The 21809-nt window shown below is 43.5% G+C and overlaps 1 protein-coding gene across 4 annotated transcripts; it reads right to left on the bottom strand.

Moving 5' to 3' along the window:
* Positions 1-1989: 1989 nt before the first annotated feature.
* Positions 1990-17985, bottom strand: LOC309350798 (hyaluronidase-like). 4 transcript variants are annotated; one of them, XM_081878044.1, is made up of 5 exons: positions 17798-17985; positions 14713-14861; positions 10753-11702; positions 4473-4562; positions 1990-2368 (listed from the first exon to the last, which is right to left on the bottom strand). In XM_081878044.1, exons 3-5 carry the CDS (start codon positions 11689-11691, stop codon positions 2018-2020), a joined length of 1380 nt encoding a protein of 459 aa, XP_081734170.1. In that variant the 5' UTR covers positions 11692-11702; positions 14713-14861; positions 17798-17985; the 3' UTR covers positions 1990-2017. The 4 variants fall into 4 exon arrangements, with proteins under 4 accessions (XP_081734170.1, XP_081734169.1, XP_081734168.1 ...); XM_081878043.1 differs by lacking the exon at positions 17798-17985 and having other exon boundaries at positions 14713-15103; XM_081878042.1 differs by lacking the exons at positions 14713-14861; positions 17798-17985 and adding an exon at positions 14557-14704.
* Positions 17986-21809: the final 3824 nt, after the last annotated feature.

Here is a 21809-nt window from a genome sequence, read left to right as displayed (position 1 = left end):
AGTACCGTATTTTTCGCTCTATAAGACGCACCAGACCACAAGACGCACCTAATTTTTGGAGGAGGAAAACAAGAAAAAAAATATTCTGCATCTCAGAAGCCAGAACAGCAAGAGGGATCACTGCGCAGTGAAAGCAGCAATCCCTCTTGCTGTTCTGGCTTCTGGGATTGCGGCGCAGCCTGCATTCACTCCATAAGATGCACACACATTTCCCCTTACTTTTTAGGAGGGAAAAAGTGAGTCTTATAGAGCAAAAAATACGGTATTTGGCATATTGAATGGTTGATGTTTCTAGGAAGCCAAGAAGCTAAGTGTTGTTTATGCCTTTCATTGAGGAGTGACAGCAACCTCTGTGCCATCAATGAGGCAGTGAATGAGCTCTGGTTTGTTACCTGAGTGGAAACAGATACATGAGATAGATAATTCAGGAACTTTACAAAAGATTTAGTGTTAGTGTTACATGCAAACCAGATCAACACATCATTCATCGCGGCTTGTGTTTTCTTATAAAGGTGATGTTACTTTGAAAACGACGACACACCACGTATGCACATTTCAATGATCACAATACTACATGCAATTTTGAGACCTCCAGGTATAAGGTGGTATCTAAATTCAATAAATAATAATAATAATAATAATAATAAGTGTATCCTGAAGGCACAAACAAGATAACCTGGGGTGGGTACCAGCTCTTCTGCTAAGACATATAAAACAATTATCCACCAAGGAACATAGGAACTGCCTTATACCAAGTCCATCGACCTCAGTATTGACCGGCAGTAATCCTAACTGGGGATACTGGTGTCTGCGTTCCTTTACTGCTGAGCTATATCCCTTTGGTAAGGGATGCGGGTGGCGCTGTGGGTTAAACCACAGAGCCTAGGACTTGCTGATCAGAAGGTCGGCAGTTCGAATCCCCACAACGGGGTGAGCTCCTGTTGCTCGGTCCCTGCTCCTGCCAACCTAGCAGTTCGAAAGCACATCAAAGTGCAAGTAGATAAATAGGTACCGCTCCGGCGGGAAGGTAAACGGCGTTTCCGTGCACTGCTATGATTCGCCAGAAGCTGCTTAGTCATGCTGGCCACATGACCCGGAAGCTGTACGCCAGCTCCCTTGGCCAATAAAGCGAGATGAGCACCGCAACCCCAGAGTCGGTCTCGACTGGACCTAATGGTCAGGGGTCCCTTTACCTTTTTATATCCCTTTGGTAGGACAATCTTAAGCCCTCTGAGAACAGGTGAACTATCACTAATTCTGCACAGCAGCTGAGATACATAAGCTTTGCATGTAGAAAGTTTTTTAAAAGGACTTCCTTAACAGATCTTTGGAAGATTTGGGTATCTCAACGTGAGAAATAGCTTCAGCCTGTTCTCACAGAATCTGAGAGGATTATCCTCCTGGACCCAGTATAGCAGAGCTTTCCAAACCGTATGTTGTGACACGTCATCGTGTCGGCTGCAGTGTGTAGTTGTGTCGTGCAAACACTCCCTGTGCTCCTCCCGGGGCTGGAAAGAGGTTAGTTTAACCTCTGGTTTGCTAATAAAGCTGAATTACGGTGTCACGAAATGATGCATATCTAAAAAGCATGTCACCAGCAGTGCTTTTTTTCTGGGGGGATGTAGGGGTATGCGTATCCCTAATCATTTTGTGAATCTTTGTACTTTTGTACATTTTCTGTATTTATTTTCCCTGGTCTGACCTATAAAATGGTGATTTTCTTTAAGTCAAAATGAGAGTACCCCTAAACATTTTTTTAGAAAAGCATTGGTCACCAGCATGAAAAGTTCGGAGAGTTCTGCAGCATAGTATTCACTCAAGACTATTCCACAGTTCTGTTAATTGTATGGGATACGCAACTTGCTGATTTTAGAGTAAATGGATTTATGAATATACTTGGGTTCTTGGGTAATTTGCTTTGTATTGGGGAATTCATCCGTCAATAAACGTCTGTCTGCTTTTGATTAAAATCTGACTAACACTCCACAGTAAGAGTTTGGTAATGAAATATTGAATATTAGACTGAATTAGGTTTGCACCGCTTTTTGTGGTGAGTAGGCAGTTCACAAAATAACCCCATCCACCCTTGGTAACACTGACAGATGAATTTCTCTTTCATGACCTCCATGTCCTCCTGCTTCAGATTTCCTTGTACAACTACTCTTCTCTCCGTTTCAGAGATATTGAGCCAAATCTTAAAACTGTCAGGAGACAAGTGCAGGTAGGCATCTGATTCACTGTTTTTACGAATGCATCTTCCATTCTTCTTACAGAGAACTTTGCTGCAGAGCTTGGCCGCAGAGGTCACATTCATGATGTAATGTCCCAAGAGACCATCGACGTACTTTTTCACAGTTAAACAGCTGTCCTAAAAGAAAACAAAGACAGAGCAATCCTATAGATGTCTTCTCAGAAATAAGTCACACTGAGTGCAATGGATCTTATTCCCAGGTAAGTGGAACTATAGGATTCCACCTCTAAGCAGTTGGCACTACAGTCAAACCTTGGTTCCCGAACGCTTCCGTTATCATACGTTTTGGCTCCCGAAAGCCAAAAACACAGAAGTAAGTGTTTCAGTTTTCGAACGTCTTTTGGAACCTGAACATTGACATGGCTTCCACTGAGTGCAAGAAGCTCTTGCAACCAATGAGAAGCCGTGCCTCAGTTTTCAAATGTTTCAAAAGTCAAACGGGCTTCCAGAACAGATTTCGTTCGAGAACCAAGGTACCACTGTATTGTCTAAATGACTAGCGCAGATATTTGTTCAAGGGGATGTGAAATGGACTCAGTCATGAGTGACTATGAAAGTTCTTTGAATTGCAAAAATCTCAGCTTTGTTTGTTTATTCCTAAATTTCTGGAGTACAGAGGACAATGACAAAATGTGTGGGTAAGGAAAGTGTTTGGTCTGACTTTTGCTAATCCCAGTACCAAGTTCTCCCCATCCTCCAGTCTCTTATAGGCAAGTAGTAACTTCCTCTTTGCTTCCCCATTCAAAGTCTGGCATAAATAGGTTTGGTAGATCACAGATCTTTGAAGCCAAAATTGCACATGCACAAAATGAGTACATTCATTAGAATATCTCTATTTACTCGCTACAAAAAAACTAAAATTTGGGTTTGAGTTCTTCAGCACAAAATGTTGCACAGCCCGTGCATTCTACATTTGACACCCTGAGTGTTGCTATAGGCTGGATCTAGACACATCAGGAAAGCGTTTCAGGAAAACGTGTTGTAAACCTCAAAGTGGGAAATCACATTGGCAAAAGACGGAACTCTACAGCGCTACCTGGCGTCACAGTGCTATAACACATATAAAACGCTTTTTCTTTACTAATGTAGCTGAGCCTGTATTCTTCCAAATGCATGCGCACAACAACCACATGCAAATCTCCAGGTTTACCTCTCACTCAGATGAGCCACCGAGCTTGTCCTGTTCAGGTGTATTCTAAATTTGATGTGTGAGTGTGCCTTACTCTCTTACAGAAGAATGGCTGATAAAATTATTGGACTTAGCTGAGACGGCTAAACCAACATGCTTAATTAGAGGAAAAACCATTAATAACATTTGTTAAGGATTGGACTTTTGCATAAAAGAGAAAATGAACTTGTAATATCTGGATTTGAAGGTTGAAAAACATACTAGCTTATAAAAGATAGAATGGTTGCATTCTAAAGAATGAATGTTATATGTAGCTGCAGAGAGCAGAAATCCTTTTATTCTACTCTTTCTTTAGTATTTTTCTTTCTTTTCCTTCTTTTTTTCTTTCTCCTTTAGATTTCTCATTGTCTTGTATTTTCTTTGCTCTTTTTTAGGTCAATTAGTCATTTTATTTCAGTATATTATAAAAAGATACTTTGTAATGGGTACGTATTTCTGTATATCTTTGGATCAGTACTAACAAATAAAATAAAATAAATTTGATTTGGGGATTTGTATGAGCTACCAGGGGTCAGCAAACTTTTTCAGCAGGGGGCGGGTCCACTGTCCCTCAGACCTTGTGGGGGACCAGACTATATTTTGGAAGGGAAAAAAATGAATGAATTCCTAGGCCCCACAACTAACCCAGAGATGCATTTTAAATAAAAGCACACATTCTACTCATGTAAAAACACCAGGCAGGCCCCACAAATAACCCAGAGATGCATTTTAAATAAAAGCACACATTCTACTCATGTAAAAATGCATTGATTCCCGGACCATCCATGGGCCGGATTGAGAAGGCGATTGGGCCGGATCCGGCCCCCAGGCTTTAGTTTGCCTACCCATGAGCTAAACCATTGGAGATCTTTTTTCTGGGAAGGCCAATCTTGAAATGCATGTTGCCATTGCCAGATCTGTGGACCATAGAAATAGCAAGAACCTGCTATCTTTGCTGCCATCTTTTGGGGATTGGGGGTATGTATCGGAGGAGGGGGTGTCCCGAGAATTCCTGCAAAACTCAGCTCATTTTCTTAACCCAAATTCACTTACATTAGAACTGGCATACTGCATGCTTCCCCACAGGACAACTCCTGCTGCCCCCAAGGCTGCACTCTCACCAATAGTGTTCACCAAGTCTTCCTGAAAAGTAAGCCACGGATACGGATAATATAATAGGGTTGCCATATTTTGATGAGCAAAAAAGAGGATGCTGTGACAGCTCTCATTCTAAATACCCCTATGACATGTAGGCTATAGAAGCTGTGATATATTGCTGAGGGGGTCAGGAGAAGAGAAGAGGAAAGCAAGTCCTCAGCCACCCGTCATGTCTACATCTCATCCAGAAAGTATAGCCAGAGACATTTTGGCAAAGCCACTTCCGACATCAGGAGGAGGTGGTGTTGCGGCCTTCACACCCCCAACACGTGCGCAGAGGCTGGCTTCCAGCCCCCGTGTGAACAGGGGAATCCTTAGGCTGCGTCATCCCCTGAGCCAGCCAATCAGCTGGCTCGGGGTGTGTGGCTTGCCTCATTTAAGGCAAGCGCGGCCCTGGGATCTCCCTCTTTGGTCCGCACAGCTGTTGTGGTTTCCCACCCACTCGCCCTTTAAGGTTTCCCTTTTGACCTTGCCATGGACCTCGGTTGGTCACCGTTAAGGGGCCTCGTAGGAATTTTTTCCACTTGGCAAATTGGTACCGGCCATTTGGTTTTCCGCCTACCTCGTAGCAAATCGTCACAACTCACTTGATTTTGGCGGTTAGGCATTGGTAGGGGTATTGTTATGTAGATCTGTTGGGGGGAGGAGCGCCATCACCTCCCCCAAATATTGAAGGGTAGTACGGTAAAGGATTCCGGGGGGCATGGCCTCGTCCGAAGCCTATGGAGGCCAGGGCCTAAAGTGCGCCCCCGAGCGGTGACCCCAGGGGAGTCCCTAGTTGATGTGCATCAGCAGGGCTCTCCCTGCTGGTGTTAACCCTTCCCGGTCTTCAAGCAAGCAGGCTGAAGCTGGGTAGTCTGATAGGACCAGTGCCTAAGCCAATACCGCTCTTTACCTGTAACCAATAAAGTTGTGGCCTAATTTGGCCCATTAACCTTAAATATCAGTGTCATGTGTCTTTATTTCTACTGGTGGGAGGCAGGAACTCGCAACACAATTATTTATTTAAAAAAACCACCCAGACAGAAATCTCAACCCTCAAAAAGAGGACACATGGCAACCCTAATAGAGCATGATGCACAGTCAAAGCATCATTGCCCATTTTGTATCCACCCATTTTTTTCAGGGGGGGTCACCTCTTGTGAAACAAGTTTGGATGGTTTTTGAAACACTACAATAATACTCTGAAGCGCCTGTTTGCCAGAGATCTCAGTGAGTTGAATGCACACATCATAGGCAATAATACCTCTCTCGCACCACTATCAACTCTCTTTTAAAAAAATAAGCAAACACTGTCTGCAGTAAAAGCAATGGTGGCAGTTTCAAGAGACACCCAAATGACCAGGTTAGAGCACAGTAAACATATAACCTTTGAAGCAAAGTGAACCATCCATTAAACTCAAAAGTTCGGAATCCAGAAAGCTATACCCCCATCCCATGACAGCTATATAATTCAGCACTGATCCTGTGATATCCCATGCCTGTACCAACCCCAAATTACAGATGACATAAGTGTCCTGCTTTGAGAGGTTCTGTACACACCATACATTTAAAGTAGATTGCTGCCCTCAAAGAATCCTGGGAACTGTAAATTTATCTCCTAGGTAAAGGGACCCCTGACCATTAGGTCCAGTCGTGACCGACTCTGGGGTTGTGGTGCTCATCTTGCTTTATTGGCTGAGGGAGCCGGTGTACAGCTTCCGGGTCATGTGGCCGGCATGAGTAAGCCACTTCTGGCAAACCAGAGCAGTGCACAGAAACGCCGTTTACCTTCCCGCCGGAGCGGTACCTATTTATCTACTTGCCCTTTGACGTGCTTTTGAACTGCTAGGTGGGCAGGAGCTGGGACTGAGCAATGGAAGCTCACCCCATCACGGGGATTCGAACTGCCAACCTTCTGATCGGCAAGTCCTAGGCTCTGTGGTTTAACCCACAGCGCCACCTGCATCCTAGTTTATCTCCTACGGAGCTCCAATTTCTACCACCCTTATAATAAACTACAGTTCCCCAGATTTTTCAGAGGAAGTTGCGTGCTTTAAGCGTATGGTGTGTACACAGCTTGAATACAGAACTGAAATGTAGGGAATTTTGTATCCACCAGAACTGCCTTGAATGTATACAAGTGATAGAAAATTTAGACAACATAGCCCTGATCACTTGCTCTACCTGCCTCCTCCTACATGTTGACAGAGAGGAAGGGGCTCTGCATGCTAACTTTACCCACCAACACCTCCATCAGCTTCAGTGTCAAACCTATGTGGGAGGTCTGAAGTGGAAATCTCTGCATAATCGGGTGAACATACTCCCAGAAGCAGCATTGGAAACCCAGGTGGATGCAGCAAAAGCTATTGCCATCTATGGCTGGTTTGCCAACTGAAATCCTTCCTGGAGTTGCCTAGCCATGATGGTCTAAACCCTAGTGATCCATGCGACGGTCACCTCCAGGCTTGACTACTGTAATTCACTCTACATGAGGCTACCCTTGAAGCTGTCCCAGAAACCCAAGTGGGTGCAGAATGCTGCAGTGAGGCTCCTCACGGGGTCTCTGCCATGGGAGCATATTCACCCAGTGCTTTTCCAGCTGTACTGGCTCCTGGTGGAGTACAGGGTCAGATTCAAGGTGCTGGTTTTGACCTTTAAAGCCCTTCACAGCCTAGGACCCTCATACCTACGCGACTGCCTCTCTCGGTATGCCCCACGGAGAGCATCAAGGTCCATAAATAGCAACACCCTAGTGGTCCCAGGCCCTAAGAAAGTTAGATTAGCTTCAACCAGAGCCAGGGCCTTTTCAACACTGGCTCCGGCCTGGTGGAATGCTCTGCCTCATGAGACCAGGGCCCTGCAAGATCTGATTTCTTTCCACAGGGCCTGTAAGACAGAGTTGTTCCACCTGGCCTTTGGCTTGGAGCCAATTTGATTCCCTCCCCCTCTTTCTTTTTTCTTTTTTCTTTTTCCTTTCTCCTCCTGTGATGAGGCTGCATGTTAATATTTTAAACTTTCAATATTTTAATGTTGTATTTTAATCTTGTTTTTAAGTTGTATTCATTTAACTTGTTTTTATTATTACTTGTTAGCCGCCCTGAGCCCAGCCTTGGCTGGGGAGGGCAGGGTATAAATAAAAATTATTATTATTAATAGTAGTAGTAGTAACTTCTTTGCTTCCTAGAATTGTCGTACCTTGGTTCTCGAACGGAATCCGTTTCAGAAGTCCGCTCAAATTCCAAAAATGTTCAAAAACCAAGGTGTGGCTTCTGATTGGCTGCAGGAGCTTCCTGCACTCAATCAGAAGCCGCAGAAGCTGCATCGGACGTTCGGTTTCCGAAAAACGTTTGCAACCTGGAACACTCACATTTGGAAGCCAAAATGTTTGAGTCGCTAAGCGTTTGAAAAGCAAGGCACAACTGTGACGTACTTTACATAAGGCTGCTCTTGACGATGGTCTGGAAACTACATGTTCTGCAGGTTCTGAGTGACAGTGAAAATGGAAATATATATTGCCAGTTCTTTTAAAAAAAACTGCTGGGAAGGGGAAAGCTTGTTTTTCCAAATTTTCATTGCCACATGAAAATGTTTCTGTGCTGTCGAGCATCTGTGGAGGGATGAGATCTGTACTGTTTGCAATCATTGTATATTTGATTTTAGACTTTTTATGGTTTTAGTATTTTTTATTTCATTAACTGTTGTGCACTCCCCAAGATGAGACATAGCCTGGAAACATTTTAATAAAAATATGTTTTTAATGCTTTGCTTTCAATCGTCCTTACGTGCACATTTATGATGAATATTTTCTTTCTGCATTGGTTAATGAGCTATTTTTATATTGTATTGTATTTTATGGTGCTGATTACTAATTACTGCTGAGTTTCAGTACTACGCTGGATCAGTGGTGTGCTTTTCTGTTTGTTTGTTTTATCTGGTCTTGTCATTTTAACTGCTTCTGGCAATTTCACTCTGGCCTTTGCAATTCAGCAGGTGACCACAGTCAACTTGTGACGTTTCTTTGACCAAATAAAGCTGATGTATTCTACACTGCATTTATCTGGATGCAGTTTCTGAGGCCTTGTTCTCACTGAGGTGATAGAAATCACACACCGTTCTCCCCTCACATTCTCATACACCTCACACCAGCCTCTGTTTGTTGCCAGCCCTGTATTATTCCTCACACCGGCCAACACAGAAAATAGAGTGGACTGCGAAAATGCAGCGCTATACATTACTTTACAAAGAATGCACATGATTGTATAAAAATAGTTCAATCTATCACTGCATAATTATTCTGGTTACAGTGGTACCTCGGGTTTCAAACGCTTCGGGTTACAAACACTTTGGGTTACAAACTCCGCTAACCCGGAAATAGTACCTTGGGTTGCAAACTTTGCCCCAGGACGAGAATGGAAATCGCATGCCGGCGGCGCAGTGGCAGTGGCTAGCGAAAGCACGCCTTAGGTTAAGAATGGTTTCAGGTTAAGAACGGACCTCCGGAACGAATTAAGTTCATAACCCGAGGTACCACTGTGTTTTAGATCAGTGCTTTTACATGAGACATTTAACAGTTTGCCAGTCAAGCTGAGGTATATACATAAGCACCTTCCCATGGGGCACTGGCAACTTTAGTGAATTTTTGAGAGGAATGGGATTAACATGCCTGCCACCCACAGTTCCCTGATGTTACACGTACCGTCAAGAACCCAGGTTCAGTCAGGATTCCCAACAGCATGAACATGTACCCACATAAAACCCCATCCTCACAGATGCCAAATGCAAAAACTTTGAGGCATGGTCACCAGTGAGTGCTTTGACAGGTGAGTCCCACTCCCCTCTCAATGAAGCCTTGGGGATAGGCTTAATATGCATTTCCCTAAAACGAGGATGGGAAACTTGTATGTTGTTGGACTCCAGTTCCCATCAAGTCCAGTCCATGTGGCCAATGGTCAGGAACGATGGGAGTTGCAGGTATCTGTTGGGAATGGAAAGAAGCAGAAGGCGCATTTCATCATATGTGGTGGTCATGCAAAATAGTTAAGGAGTACAGTCGTACCTTGAAAGTTGAACGAAATCCGTTCCGGAAGTCCGTTCAACTTCCAAAACATTCAGAAACCAAAACATGGCTTCTGATTGGCTGCAAGAAGCTCCTGCAGCCAATCGGAAGCCCCGCCGGACATTCGGCTTCCAAAAATAGTTCGCAAACTGAACTATTGTGGTGTTCGGGAGCCGAAACATTCAAGAACTAAGCTGTTCGAAAACCAAGGTATGACTGTATTGGGAAATGATTTATAATGAAATGAAAAAATTGTTTAAAAGAACATTCCCCCCCCCCACCCAAAAAAAACCCCAGAGGCATTTCTTTTGGGTATGGTACAGACAGGGGGCAAAAAAAGCTATTTCTGTATGCAACAACAGCAGCTTGGATTATATTAGTTCAGAAACGGAAGGTGGGAGAAGGTCCAGAGAAGGAGGGACAACTGAAAATGATGGAATGTGCAGAGCTAGCAGGCCTAACCAGCAAGGTAAGAGAACAATAAGAATGGGTGTATAAAGAGGAATGGAGAATATTTGTGGAGTATTTGGAAAAACAAATGTAAGCAAGTGAAAATTGTAAATTCAACAGTATAATGTAGATTAAGATATAATGGAAAGGGGGAAACTAGATGGAGGAAATAGAATATGCAGTTAATTTTGGAAGTCTAAGGAACCATGGAATGAGAAGAAGGGAAGTCATTTGATGTATTGTATATTTAATTGTGGAAAATGTATACCTGAAAAATTAATAAATGTTTTTTTTAAAAAAAAGGAATGATGGGAGTTGTATGTCTGGGAGAGCTACAGGTTCCCTATGCCTGCCATAAAGAAACATATTTGAGGACCTCTAACTGCTAGGCCCTGGTTCCCATATCACCTTTGCAGTCTCTTTTATGCACATTGCTGCTCATGTGAATGTTTGGCATCACTAGTGTACCCTCAGATTTAAGAGAAGTCTGCAGTCCACCTTCCATAGCAGGGAGTCCTGGTTTCAAAGTACAGATTACTAGCAAAAGCTGTCCTGCCATCTTCCATAAGTCCCTTTCTCTAACATTATGGTTTTCACCTCTGTACAATCCCGTCAATATGCAAGAATATCAGAAGGGGTAACACGTGTTGGTGGATCTGGGAGCTTATTAGATACCGGCATCCTTACCTCCGTCAACTCATGGAATGTATAGGCATAATATGGCCTAGCATACACAAAAACAGGCAAAGCATAGTCCTTCCGAGCGATCGAAGCAATGCGCATTGCTTCTTTAACCCGATGGTGTACAAATTTCAAAGCGTTTGGGCTGCACTTCAGCATGTGTTCCAGGTATATGGAAGGGTAAAGGGCAGTGCTTTCTTTCCACAGCCAAAGTAGATTATCATTCCGGAACGATTCAATGTCTGGACATTTGCCTGTGTACTTGTCTGGGTGGTTCTTGTAATCATAATTGTAGCAGTCTGGGTAGAGATAGTAACCCCAGAGCCCATTTGGCCTCATATCTTCAGCTAGGAAAAGGGTGCTGTTCATAAAACCCCTCCCTGCATTTTCAAAATCTTCCTTCGCAACTTTCTTGATCTTGTTCTCAGGCCACTGAGGATGCTGCTTTCTGACAAGTTCAAGAGACTTATTTCTGTAAATGGCTTTATGGCCCCAGTTTCTATCCCACTGGGGTCTCCAGTTTTCCCAGTCGATGACCCCGAGTCCCTGGAATTTCTTCATGGCGATGGAATGCTCAATGTCAGCCTTGGCTTTGATGAGATGTTTGATGAGGCTCTCGTTTTGCGGCACCCCGCCATTGATGGATTCGCCATTGTCTTCTACATGGGGATAGTACCCGAGATGAGTGTGATAGAATATTGTCACACTGGAGCCGCTCAAGGTCTCGTTTGGGTTTGTCAGGATGTCGAAAACGTTGAGGTCCAAATCGACCTTGTAGCGCCGCCGACACTGCTCAGTAGGTGCATTCCAAACTACTAGAAATGGTTTGTTAGGGAACAGTGGCGCTCTCGCCTGCATAATTTCACTTCCGTTGTCGACCATCAGCAACACCCACAGTGCTAGGTATTCAATCCACAGGTGGCTCATAGTATGAGGTAACTTCATCAAAGGAAAAACTGAAAGAGATAAGAAAGAAACAGTAATGAACAGTGTCAACCAAGAGTCTTTGGCCCCTCTAAGTGTTGGTGCTGGCCTTTAAAGCCCTAAACGGCCCCGGTCCTGTATACCTGAAGGAGCATCTCCACCCCCATCGTTCAGCCCAGACACTGAGGTCCAGCTCCGAGGGCCTTCTGGCGGTTCCCTCATTGCGAGAAGTGAGGTTACAAGGAACCAGGCAGAGGGCCTTCTCGGTAATGGCAACTGCCCTGTGGAACGCCCTTCCTTCAGATGTGAAGGAAATAAGCAGCTATCTTCTTTTTAAAAGACATCTGAAGGCAGCCCTGTTGAGGGAAGTTTTTAATATTTAATGCTGTATTGTTTTTAACCCTTGATTGGAAGCCACCCAAAGTGGCTGGGGAAACTCAGCCAGATGGGCGAGGTATAAATAATAAATTATTATTATTATTATTATTATTATTATTATTATTATTATTATCAGGTGGCAGAGGAGCCAACACCTTGCAATCTGCTTTTATTCAATATTCACAGAGAGAGGCTTGGGAACGTGGCCCCTCAGAATAATGGCGTTGCTCTGAGTGAAACCCTACCCCACCCATCTCTCCCACTTCCTCATGAGTCATTGCTATGGGTGCTGGAAAGCAACTTCGGCCTTTGAGCTCTTTGCTCTACTACTTTCAAGGCCCGCAATGTTTTGGGAGAAGGGGGCGGGTCTGGAATGCTTTCTAAAGACACTGAGTCTGTCAGCTGTCACTCCACTAGTGCTTCTTCCTTCTCCTCTCCCATTATTTCCCAGCTTTCCCCCTCATCTGCCTCTGAGCTGTGACTTCCCTCAAACCCGTGTTGTAATTCTGAACTGTCTCCTTCTTCTCTTTAAGGGTCAGGCTGGGGAGGCGGTCTCCACCATTCCTCCTCTGCCCAGACGCTGACATGAATTGATCAATAGGTGTGGGGAACCTCTGGCCCTGCAGATGTTGCTAAACTACAACTCCCATCACCTCTGGCCATTGCCCATGCTCAATGAGGCTGAGGGGAGATGTAGTTCAGCAACATCTGCAGGGCCAAAGGTTCACCATGCCTGAATTAAAAGTTGTAGACCTGGAAAAATATGTGCAGATTGATCCAATTGTCATCCTATATAAACTTGGAGTTAGTGAAATTAACTAAGTGGTGCATACATTTGAGTAGGCATGCATAGGATTGTAGTGTCGGTCATGATTTGATCCCATTTAAATCAATGGAGCTTCGGTTAGTCATTACTAAAGTGTTCCATTGGTTTCTCTGGGATAAAGGCTGCAATCCCATATCCACTTTCCTCGGAGTAAGCCCCATTGAACTTCATGGAACTAAGTCTTAGAAGACATGCATAGGATTGCACTGTAATGTTCTTGCCTACTCAGATGTTATGCAAGTTGTGCGCTAACACAAACAATTCTATCAACACTACCATTCTACTTGCCTAATGTCTCTCCTCTCTTCTCCTCTTGTGCACAGGGCATATGTTGGTGGGAGAGAAAGCCCTGTTTCACAAGTAGGACTTGTGGTAGTTCTCAATAGTGCCCCTACTTAGTTGAATCCAGCCCTATATTCCCTTACTCTGGGGTAAATGTGTGCCTTTGTTTGTGCGAACCAGTACAGTGGTGCCCCGCAAGACGAACGCCTCGCAAGACGAAAAACCCGCTAGACGAAAGGGTTTTCCGTTTTGGAGGCGCTTCGTAAAATGAATTTCCCTATGGGGTTGCTTCGCAAGACGAAAAAAAATCTTGCATCCCCCTGCGGGGTTTTTTCGCTTTTTTGCCCTTTTCTTAAGCCGCTAAGCCGCTTATCAGCTGTTCCGCTGATAAGCCGCTTAACAGTTGATCGCTGGAAGCCACTTGACAGCTGTAGCGCTAATCCACTAAGCTGTCAATGGGCTTGCTTCGCAAGACGAAAAAACCGCTAGACGAAGAGAATCGCGGAACGAATTATTTTCGTCTAGCGAGGCACCACTGTATTTCGCATTTGATGAAAGTTCAATTCCAAAAACAGAATTGCAATAGAGTTCCCTGCAAGGTTTCCAATAACATTCTAAAAGCACATCATAAATGGATAAAATAACCATCACTAATCAGCAAATCCCTGCTATGTCGGTTTGATTACTATAAAAACATTAAATAAAACATACATTTCCCCCTCCTACTGGTTCTTATTAGTTTATTATTATTATTACTAGCTGTTGAATGTATGTAATGCACAACATATTGACAACGTAGAAATTGTTCCAGCAAGTGTTTTACAAGATGAAATTTATCACACAACAGCAATATCTCATTGCTAAACATTTCCACTGGCTCATCATTTTGCAACATTTTTTGATGTTGCTGTCATGCCACCATAATGCCTATATTTGTCATGCTGTGTTATGTGGGTAGAATAGTTCAAATCCCTTCATTCAAAGTGGGTAGATCAATGAATGGAAATTTTGCCTTTGTACAGTAGCCTAGCCAGGGGTGGAGGAAGGGGTGCGTGGTAGTGGCGGGTCGCCCCGGGTGTCACCACTGAGGAGGGGAGTGACAAAATGCAGGGTGGCACTCACCGTGGGGCCTGCAGCGTGCCCAAGCCACGCATCTCTCCTGGGAGTGACGCGGTGGCTTGGATGCTCACAGGCTCCACGCTGCACCAAATGTTCTGCCCGCCGCCTCCCCCTCAGCTGTAGGGCGGCTGAGTGGGAAGAGGCAGGCAGACTCCTTGGAGGCCCCTTACTGGGAAATGACTTCCTCCATCATCTTCCCCCAGCCCCACTGAAGAGCCAAGCCATTTACACTACACTATTGCTTCTGACTCTGTTATATTTTTCATGGCCCGAACACTAACCCTATACGTAGGCAGAGCAGGGACTGCCAAGGAGATAGATTATTTGCTCATCACTTCCTCTGATGCTTCCAACAGGTTTGGTGGTAGCCATCCCTGGTCCTTCATACCTCATCAGATCCTTCTGTGTACTGAAGTTCTGTTCCATTATAATCTCACCATTCTATTTCTCCTTGGTTTCCATGCCTGTTGACATCTTCCAAGAAACGAGAATTTAAGGGTGTTGGTAACGTATTTTTCCGAACCCTCAAACGCAAGAAGGAACCTGGCAGGGGATAATTCCTATAGTTAGGAATTTCACTAGGTACCTCTTAGATTCCCCATTCTTATCATGCGCATCCGTCAGCTTCCACAATACACTGTTTTAAGCTACCAGGCCTCTGCATCTCGGGCCAAGTAGCTGCCAAATTACTCTACAGTGATGGCACAGCACTGGATTGTGTGGCAACAGTGATAGCAGTGAAGGTGGCAACAACCACTCCCACCGTTCTACCCAGACATTGAGGTCCAGCACCGAGGGCCTTCTAGCGGTTCCCTCACTGTGAGAAGCCAAGTTACAGGAACCAGGCAGAGGGCCTTCTCGGTAGTGGCACCCACCCTGTGGAACGCCCTCCCATCAGATGTCAAAGAGAAAAACAACTACCAGACTTTTAGAAGACATCTGAAGGCAGCCCTCTTTAGGGAAGCTTTTAACGTTTGATGCGTTACTGTATTTTAATATTTTGTTGAAGTCCACTCAGCGTGGCTGGGGAAGCCCAGCCAGATGGGCGGGGTATAAATAAATTATTATTATTATTATTATTATTATTATTATTATTATTATTATTACCACCACAGCAGCTGGGGTAAAAGAGATGGAGCATGAGGTCAGTTTTATGAACAGTATGCCACATGGAAAGCTGAACATATGACCATTCCACACACAGTGTGCTCTCCTTTTCTACCACCTTCCCACATCTACACGATCCCCTCCATTGGATATTAGTGTTGGGAGGGGTGGCCATGTTCATATGCTTGCTCCAGTGAGGCAGGTTGAAAGGCTGGTTCCTTGAACTTCAGCATGGTCTTCCCACATGCCCTAGTTCTCATGTCGCACCTGTCCATGGGCTCCATTCGCACAGCCTTATGGTGCTGAATATTCAGGTGGCCATATCAGGTTCTCCCCAACAGCCCAAAGCAGTTTCTCCACATCTGGAGGACCCTAGAAATGCTGAAAGTCCTTAAATCTGTCATTTTAGAATGGTGTTATGTGAATCGCCTGGTAGGCGTGGTGTGGGACCTGTTAGAGGGGATTGTGAACAGGCTGTTGCAGCTGCTATTGTTAGCTATCCAAGATTCTTCCTCCATCACCACTTTCTTTCTTTGTTTTTAAGCTCTCTTCCCCCACAAAGGCAATGTTCCCCAAGCAAGCCTTGAGACCTTCCCTTGGGAAAACCATGGTCTCTACCATCTCCAAAGTTGTGAAGCCACCTGGGTGTGCCAATGAAACTGTCTGTTAATGAAGCTTCGTGAGATTAGGCTATGAGTAGGCAACCTTTCTATTGCTTTTAAGCGATCAGGATTTCCCACGGAAATTGACATCATTACGCCAACTCAAATCTTCACTGGAAGGCACAGTAAGTCTTTGGAAGATGCCATAAAATATTCCATATTCTGTTTCAATAATGACCGCTCCCCGCATTAAATGGGGGGCGTCCTTTGCGTGGACGCACGCAGCCCCTGGAGCCGGTGCGGCTCCATCAGCACAGGCTTGGCTTCGCCTTCCCCCAGGTGGGATACCTGGAGGTCTCCACCTACCTCAATCAGTTGTCCAATCCCGTCTGGGGGAAGCGTTGCCAAGGAAACCAGGCCAGGTAGGGGAGGGATTACCTGCCCACACAATAGTGCAGCAATGACCCACGTTCCCTTCCTCTTTGCAGCGGCGATACCAGGGTTCCCCGTTAAAGGGGTTTCTGAGGGGAAGCTTTAACCGTACGCCGAGAGGTCGTCATTGCTCTCCCCTGCGATGGCGGCGTAATGGAGGCGGCTATCTCTGCTTGAACATATGTTCTCCAGAGCCGGCCCACCACCACCCCCCCACACACACACTGGATAATCCTGATGTTCCCTAGATCCCTGGCTGGGGACTGGGGAGGGATAACGCCCAATGCCTGAGCCAAGGTCTACCCACATCTGAAATATAATAAAGTTGTGACCAATTGAATCCCATAGCACGTTGTCTTGAGTTGTTATTCCACATGGGGGGGGGCAGGGTTTGAGGGACTCTGCCTATCTACGCAATAATGAGAAATCGTATCGCTGAGATTTTTCCTACAGTTGTGATATGTAAAAACCACATTTTGAACCATGCAAAGCTGAATTTTAGGGAAATTAATAATCTGTGGTATCCAAATCCCATGATAAATAAATTGCTTATTATTGTGTATTGCTCAAAAAAAGGGGCACTGGTGTCTTTCATTCCTTTTGCCGCTTCTTTTTCTTCTACGGCTATCTTGCATAGTTTTAATCCCAAACTCTGTAATGAGCATAGGCGCTAATGATTCAGTTTGCTACCTCATTATCAGCTTGGTACAGATTCTCCGACATTTCTCAGTCAATACCACATTGTCATGCTTAGTTAAACATCCAAAGGATGCACATCTCTCTCCTAGTCATAGGAGAGTCCCAAAAAGAAAAGCATGCAGAAATTTTTCTGCTCCATATTTTAAACACAAAAAGGTCCCCTGAAAATGAAAGAGTTAAAGGTTTGTGTCCAAGCTTCCCGAAACCAATGGGAGCATTTCAAAGGGATCCTTGATTCACAAAATTAACTATAGTCAGCAAATTGATGTGGTCTGCCAAACAATACATCAACTTGCTTTATCTTCCCCTGTCATTTCCTCAGCAAATGATGAGAAAGATTTACTCGGTTTTACTCTCACAAAGGGAATGGTTTAAATGTATTAAAGAATCGTTTCCTGTCCGTGAATGCTTATGCCATAATAAATGTCTTTAAGGTCCCACGTGACACTTGGCTGCATTATTTGAAATGTTTCCTTCCTTCTGGAAACATGGAAATATTTTTTTTCAAATACAGCACATAATTACGTGTATAAGTAACGTGTATATGAATTTATAGCTTATACACATTCCAATTAACAGTTAATTCATTCTATGAGTTGCCCAGACAATATCACCGGTATTATTAGCCTACTGCTATATTTGGTGTTTTATGCTGCAAATTTTGATTTGTTTTTACGGACACAGCTGGTATTCTCACTTTGTGGAGGATATCTAAGGCAGTCAGAAGCACCACATCCATGATGGTCAAAGGCAACACGAGAAATTTTTCAGTTTTCATTCCCCTCCTCTTCCAGGTCTCAGAGGTCAGTTACGGACACTACGCTCGAATGTCCTCAAAGTCCTGGAGCTGGAAATTGCAGGGGGAACATGCTCACAAATGCCGCTTTTTAAAAGGGTTTTATCAGCACTCATGTAGAGAAACAAAGAAACAACTCAGCCTGGAATAAAGCATCTCCAAAATGAGCTTTTATTTAGCACACATTGATGGTTACCTATTCTGTCCAGCAGTAGAGAAAAGTGAGGGATGTATCTCGCCCAAGAATACAGTGGTACCTCAGGTTAAGAATTTAATTCCTTCTGGAGGTCTGTTCTTAACCTGAAACTGTTCTTAACCTGAAGCACCACTTTAGCTAATGGGGCCTCCTGCTGCTGCTGCGCTACCGCTGCACAATTTCTGTTCTCATCCTGAAGCAAAGTTCTTAACCCAAGGTAATATTTCTGGGTTAGTGGAGTCTGTAACCTGAAACGTATGTAACCTGAAGCGTATGTAATCTGAAGCATCTGTAACCCGAGGTACCACTGTATAGGGAACTAGAAAGATGATGTTGTTTTAAATCACGTCAAAATTAATTTATCCTTTAGAAAAACATTGTGGCAAGGGAAATCTGGGTCATTCAAACTCAATATAAAGCAGTATAGTTTATGCGCATTTAAGGCATTATAACACAATGCCACATCAATATTCTGATGCTGACATATTTTTAAATAAAAGCAATGTTTTTTTAAAAAAATACAGAAAGTGGAAGTTTTAAAACAACAGCAACCTTTGCATGGCCACAGACAAGAGAAATGATGTATCACACCTCACGTGATGTTACTGACACTAGCCAATAGGTGCCCCTGGCCTTACATACATGTCCTTAATCGTAGCAATGGGGCTAGCAAAGGGAAATTGGATTTTACTACCAATGCTTGAGGCATTGGCGGTTGGTGTGGTGGATTAGAGCTGAAGGAAGTCCCCTCCCAATGCTGATGTTGCGACAGCTTACCTGGACAGAGCAAGGGAAAGGCAAGGACAGTGGTGAGGACAGGGCTGCATGAGGGCACCAGCAAGAGTACCATATTGCCTCTCTCAATGCATCCACACAGGTACAATCTCACTGCCACCCTGTCCCACCTCAACCCTGTCCAGGTAAACTCTGCCCCATCACACTGGCTGCTACTGGCTTGGGCACTAAAGACCCTGCCCTTTTAGTGATACTTCCAAAATGTTCCTCAACCAATTTTTCACCCAGATTTTAGAGGTCCAAATTACCCAGCTTTGCCCATCTTCTGCACCCGAACAACTGCATCAGGGATTATCTATTATTTTGTTCTTTATTCCTAAATTGTGTACAGTGGTACCTTGGTTCTCAAACGCCTTGGTTCCCAAACACCAAAAACCCGGAAGTAAGTGTTCCAGTTTTCGAACGGTTTTCAGAAGCTGAACATCCGATGAGGCTGTCGGCTATTGTTTCCGGGACGCCTGCACCAATCAGAAGCTGCACCATGATTTTCGAACATTTCAGAAGTCAAACAGACTTCTGGAACAGATTAAGCTTGGCACTTTTGTTTTTGCTATTTATTTTGCATTTTTGTTTTTGAGCCTTTTTCAGTTAATTTGTTTTTGTGATGGTGTGGAACTGAGTTCAATCAAGCTACTGATTGATTGATTGATCGTGTGATTACTGAAATGGATAAAAGTCCCCCATCTAAACAATGACTATCATCAGTGCAGGTAAGGGGGGAAATTAATTTTTTTATCATCTTTTTAAAAAAATTATCTGTCTTATTTTATAGTACAGTGCTTTGATTATTGCTTTCATTTTATGGATCAATGGTCTCATTACATAGTAAAATTCATGTTAAATTGCTGTTTTAGGGGTTGTTTTTAAAAGTCTGGAACGGATTAATCCATTTTGCATTACTTTCTATGGGAAAGCGTGCCTTGGTTTTAGAATGCTTTGGTTTTGGAACGGACTTCTAGAACGGATTACGTTTGAGAACCAAGGAACCACTGTACAGAGCTTTGTACCTAAGGAGCTTGCCACAGCTTTCAGTTCCTTCCTTCATGTCTTCATCCAATTTGTATGTATGCATTAGGGGGGAAACCGCAAAATGAATGATAACCCCAAAAATACATGCACTACTACATCAAATTCATTGTATTGGTGTTTTAACAATGTGAACTGATAAAACACTACAAAAAATGTAAATTTCAATGTGACTGTATCCACAGTAGTATCAAGATTCTTCTCTGTGGCATTTCAATAATGTGCATGGACTGATGTGCACATCTGTAAAATACTGTATAAAAAGAAAATGCATGAAATCATATAAATAAGGCATTGGGAACCTATGGCTTGCCACATATTGTTCCTCCAACTTCCACCAACCCCAGTCAGCATGGCCAATAATCAAGCATAATGGGAGTTGCAGTCCAGCAAAATCTAGATGACTACAGGTTCTCCATCCATGACATAAGTGCATTTTGCATTACTGAAAAAGACACAATGAACTGAAGAAACTGAGAGCTACCTTAAATGGCTGCATTTTCAATTCTGCAACTAATTGTGGAAGTTCTCTGAGGTAAACTGGTGCCCAGGAGGAACGGAACACTGGGTATAATGGAATGGAATCAAACTTGGAGTTCCTTGGGCAAAATGGAGGCACAATAAAGGAACAGAATATGGTCACTCCTGATATCCTTAGTCCTTTATCCCCCTGAAAATAAAATCAGGAGATGTGCACTTCATCTCACTAAAAAGCAAAGATCATTTGAACCATTCAAGTTTTTACAACCTGCTTCTACAAGAATCTACAACCATTTAGCCTGGGTTTCAAGAAAATCACCCTATCTTACAGATGCTTAGTCAAAAGTAAGCCCCACTAAATTTTGTAGGTTCAACTCACATTAGTTAGTGGGACACTGAGCATATATTTATGGTTGAAGACATGAAGCACCATCTACGAAGAATATATATTTGCCAAGGCGCCAATACTTGGGACTACTGAAGAACACAATTCCCCATTCATTTCAGTGAGGTTTGTACCTGAGATGTTCACAGCACATCTTGCCTGCTCATTTAAATGATCCTTTCATTCATATTGTAAGTATTCAAGATCCAACCAACTAGTCATTTTGCTTTGTTGTTTAATGAATGACTTCCCTACTCTACCCCCGTTTGAATCTAGATTTACAGCAAATTCTGATCTTTCCCTGAATATCTGATAAGTAGGAAGTTTTGGCGGCTTTTTGAAATCAGTGCATGCTGTCTCATTTTTAAACCCGGGCCCAATTATTAATGCTTCAACCGTAATATTAAAAATCCTAGAAACCTATATCTACAATTCAAAATCTTTGAACATTATCAAATTAGATAAACCTAACCCTATGCCTCTATTTCAGAGCACTGTGGGGTGTACTTATATCTTGAAACATTTAAATTAGAAACAACTGGCATTATTGAGCACTGAAGTTTATGTCCAGTGAGGTTTCCTTCAATTTTTATAATCCACATTTTTTAATTTATTTGCAAACATTTCTATGCTGACAATATAAAACAAACAGTTCATGGCACACACTTTTTTAAAAAAATCCATATTATGAGACAAGGTATTAGACAAATCAGTAGAATCATATATTAGCAAAGCTGAGCTTGTGGTCAAATTGTAAGACTGGGGGTGAAATTCTATTAATAAATAGGAGTTTTCAGGAGTTTAAAGCCATTAGCCTCTAAGCACACCCAAAAACCCTGTGCTGTTTATACATATTTATTGACGAAGACAGTGGTACTTACGTCTAGAGAGCCAATCAGGAGAAGAAAACTTGGCAGAACGACATACGCTAGCTGCTGCATTTTATATTAAAGCCTCGTCGTCCTCCTATTGGGCATGCTGTTAACTAATGAGATACTAACACGATCCGGAGAGGA

Source organism: Podarcis erhardii (genome assembly GCF_964252035.2).
Source record: "Podarcis erhardii genome assembly, chromosome: 10".
Taxonomy (NCBI): domain Eukaryota; kingdom Metazoa; phylum Chordata; class Lepidosauria; order Squamata; family Lacertidae; genus Podarcis; species Podarcis erhardii.
This window is presented reverse-complemented; position numbering and strand designations above follow the sequence as displayed.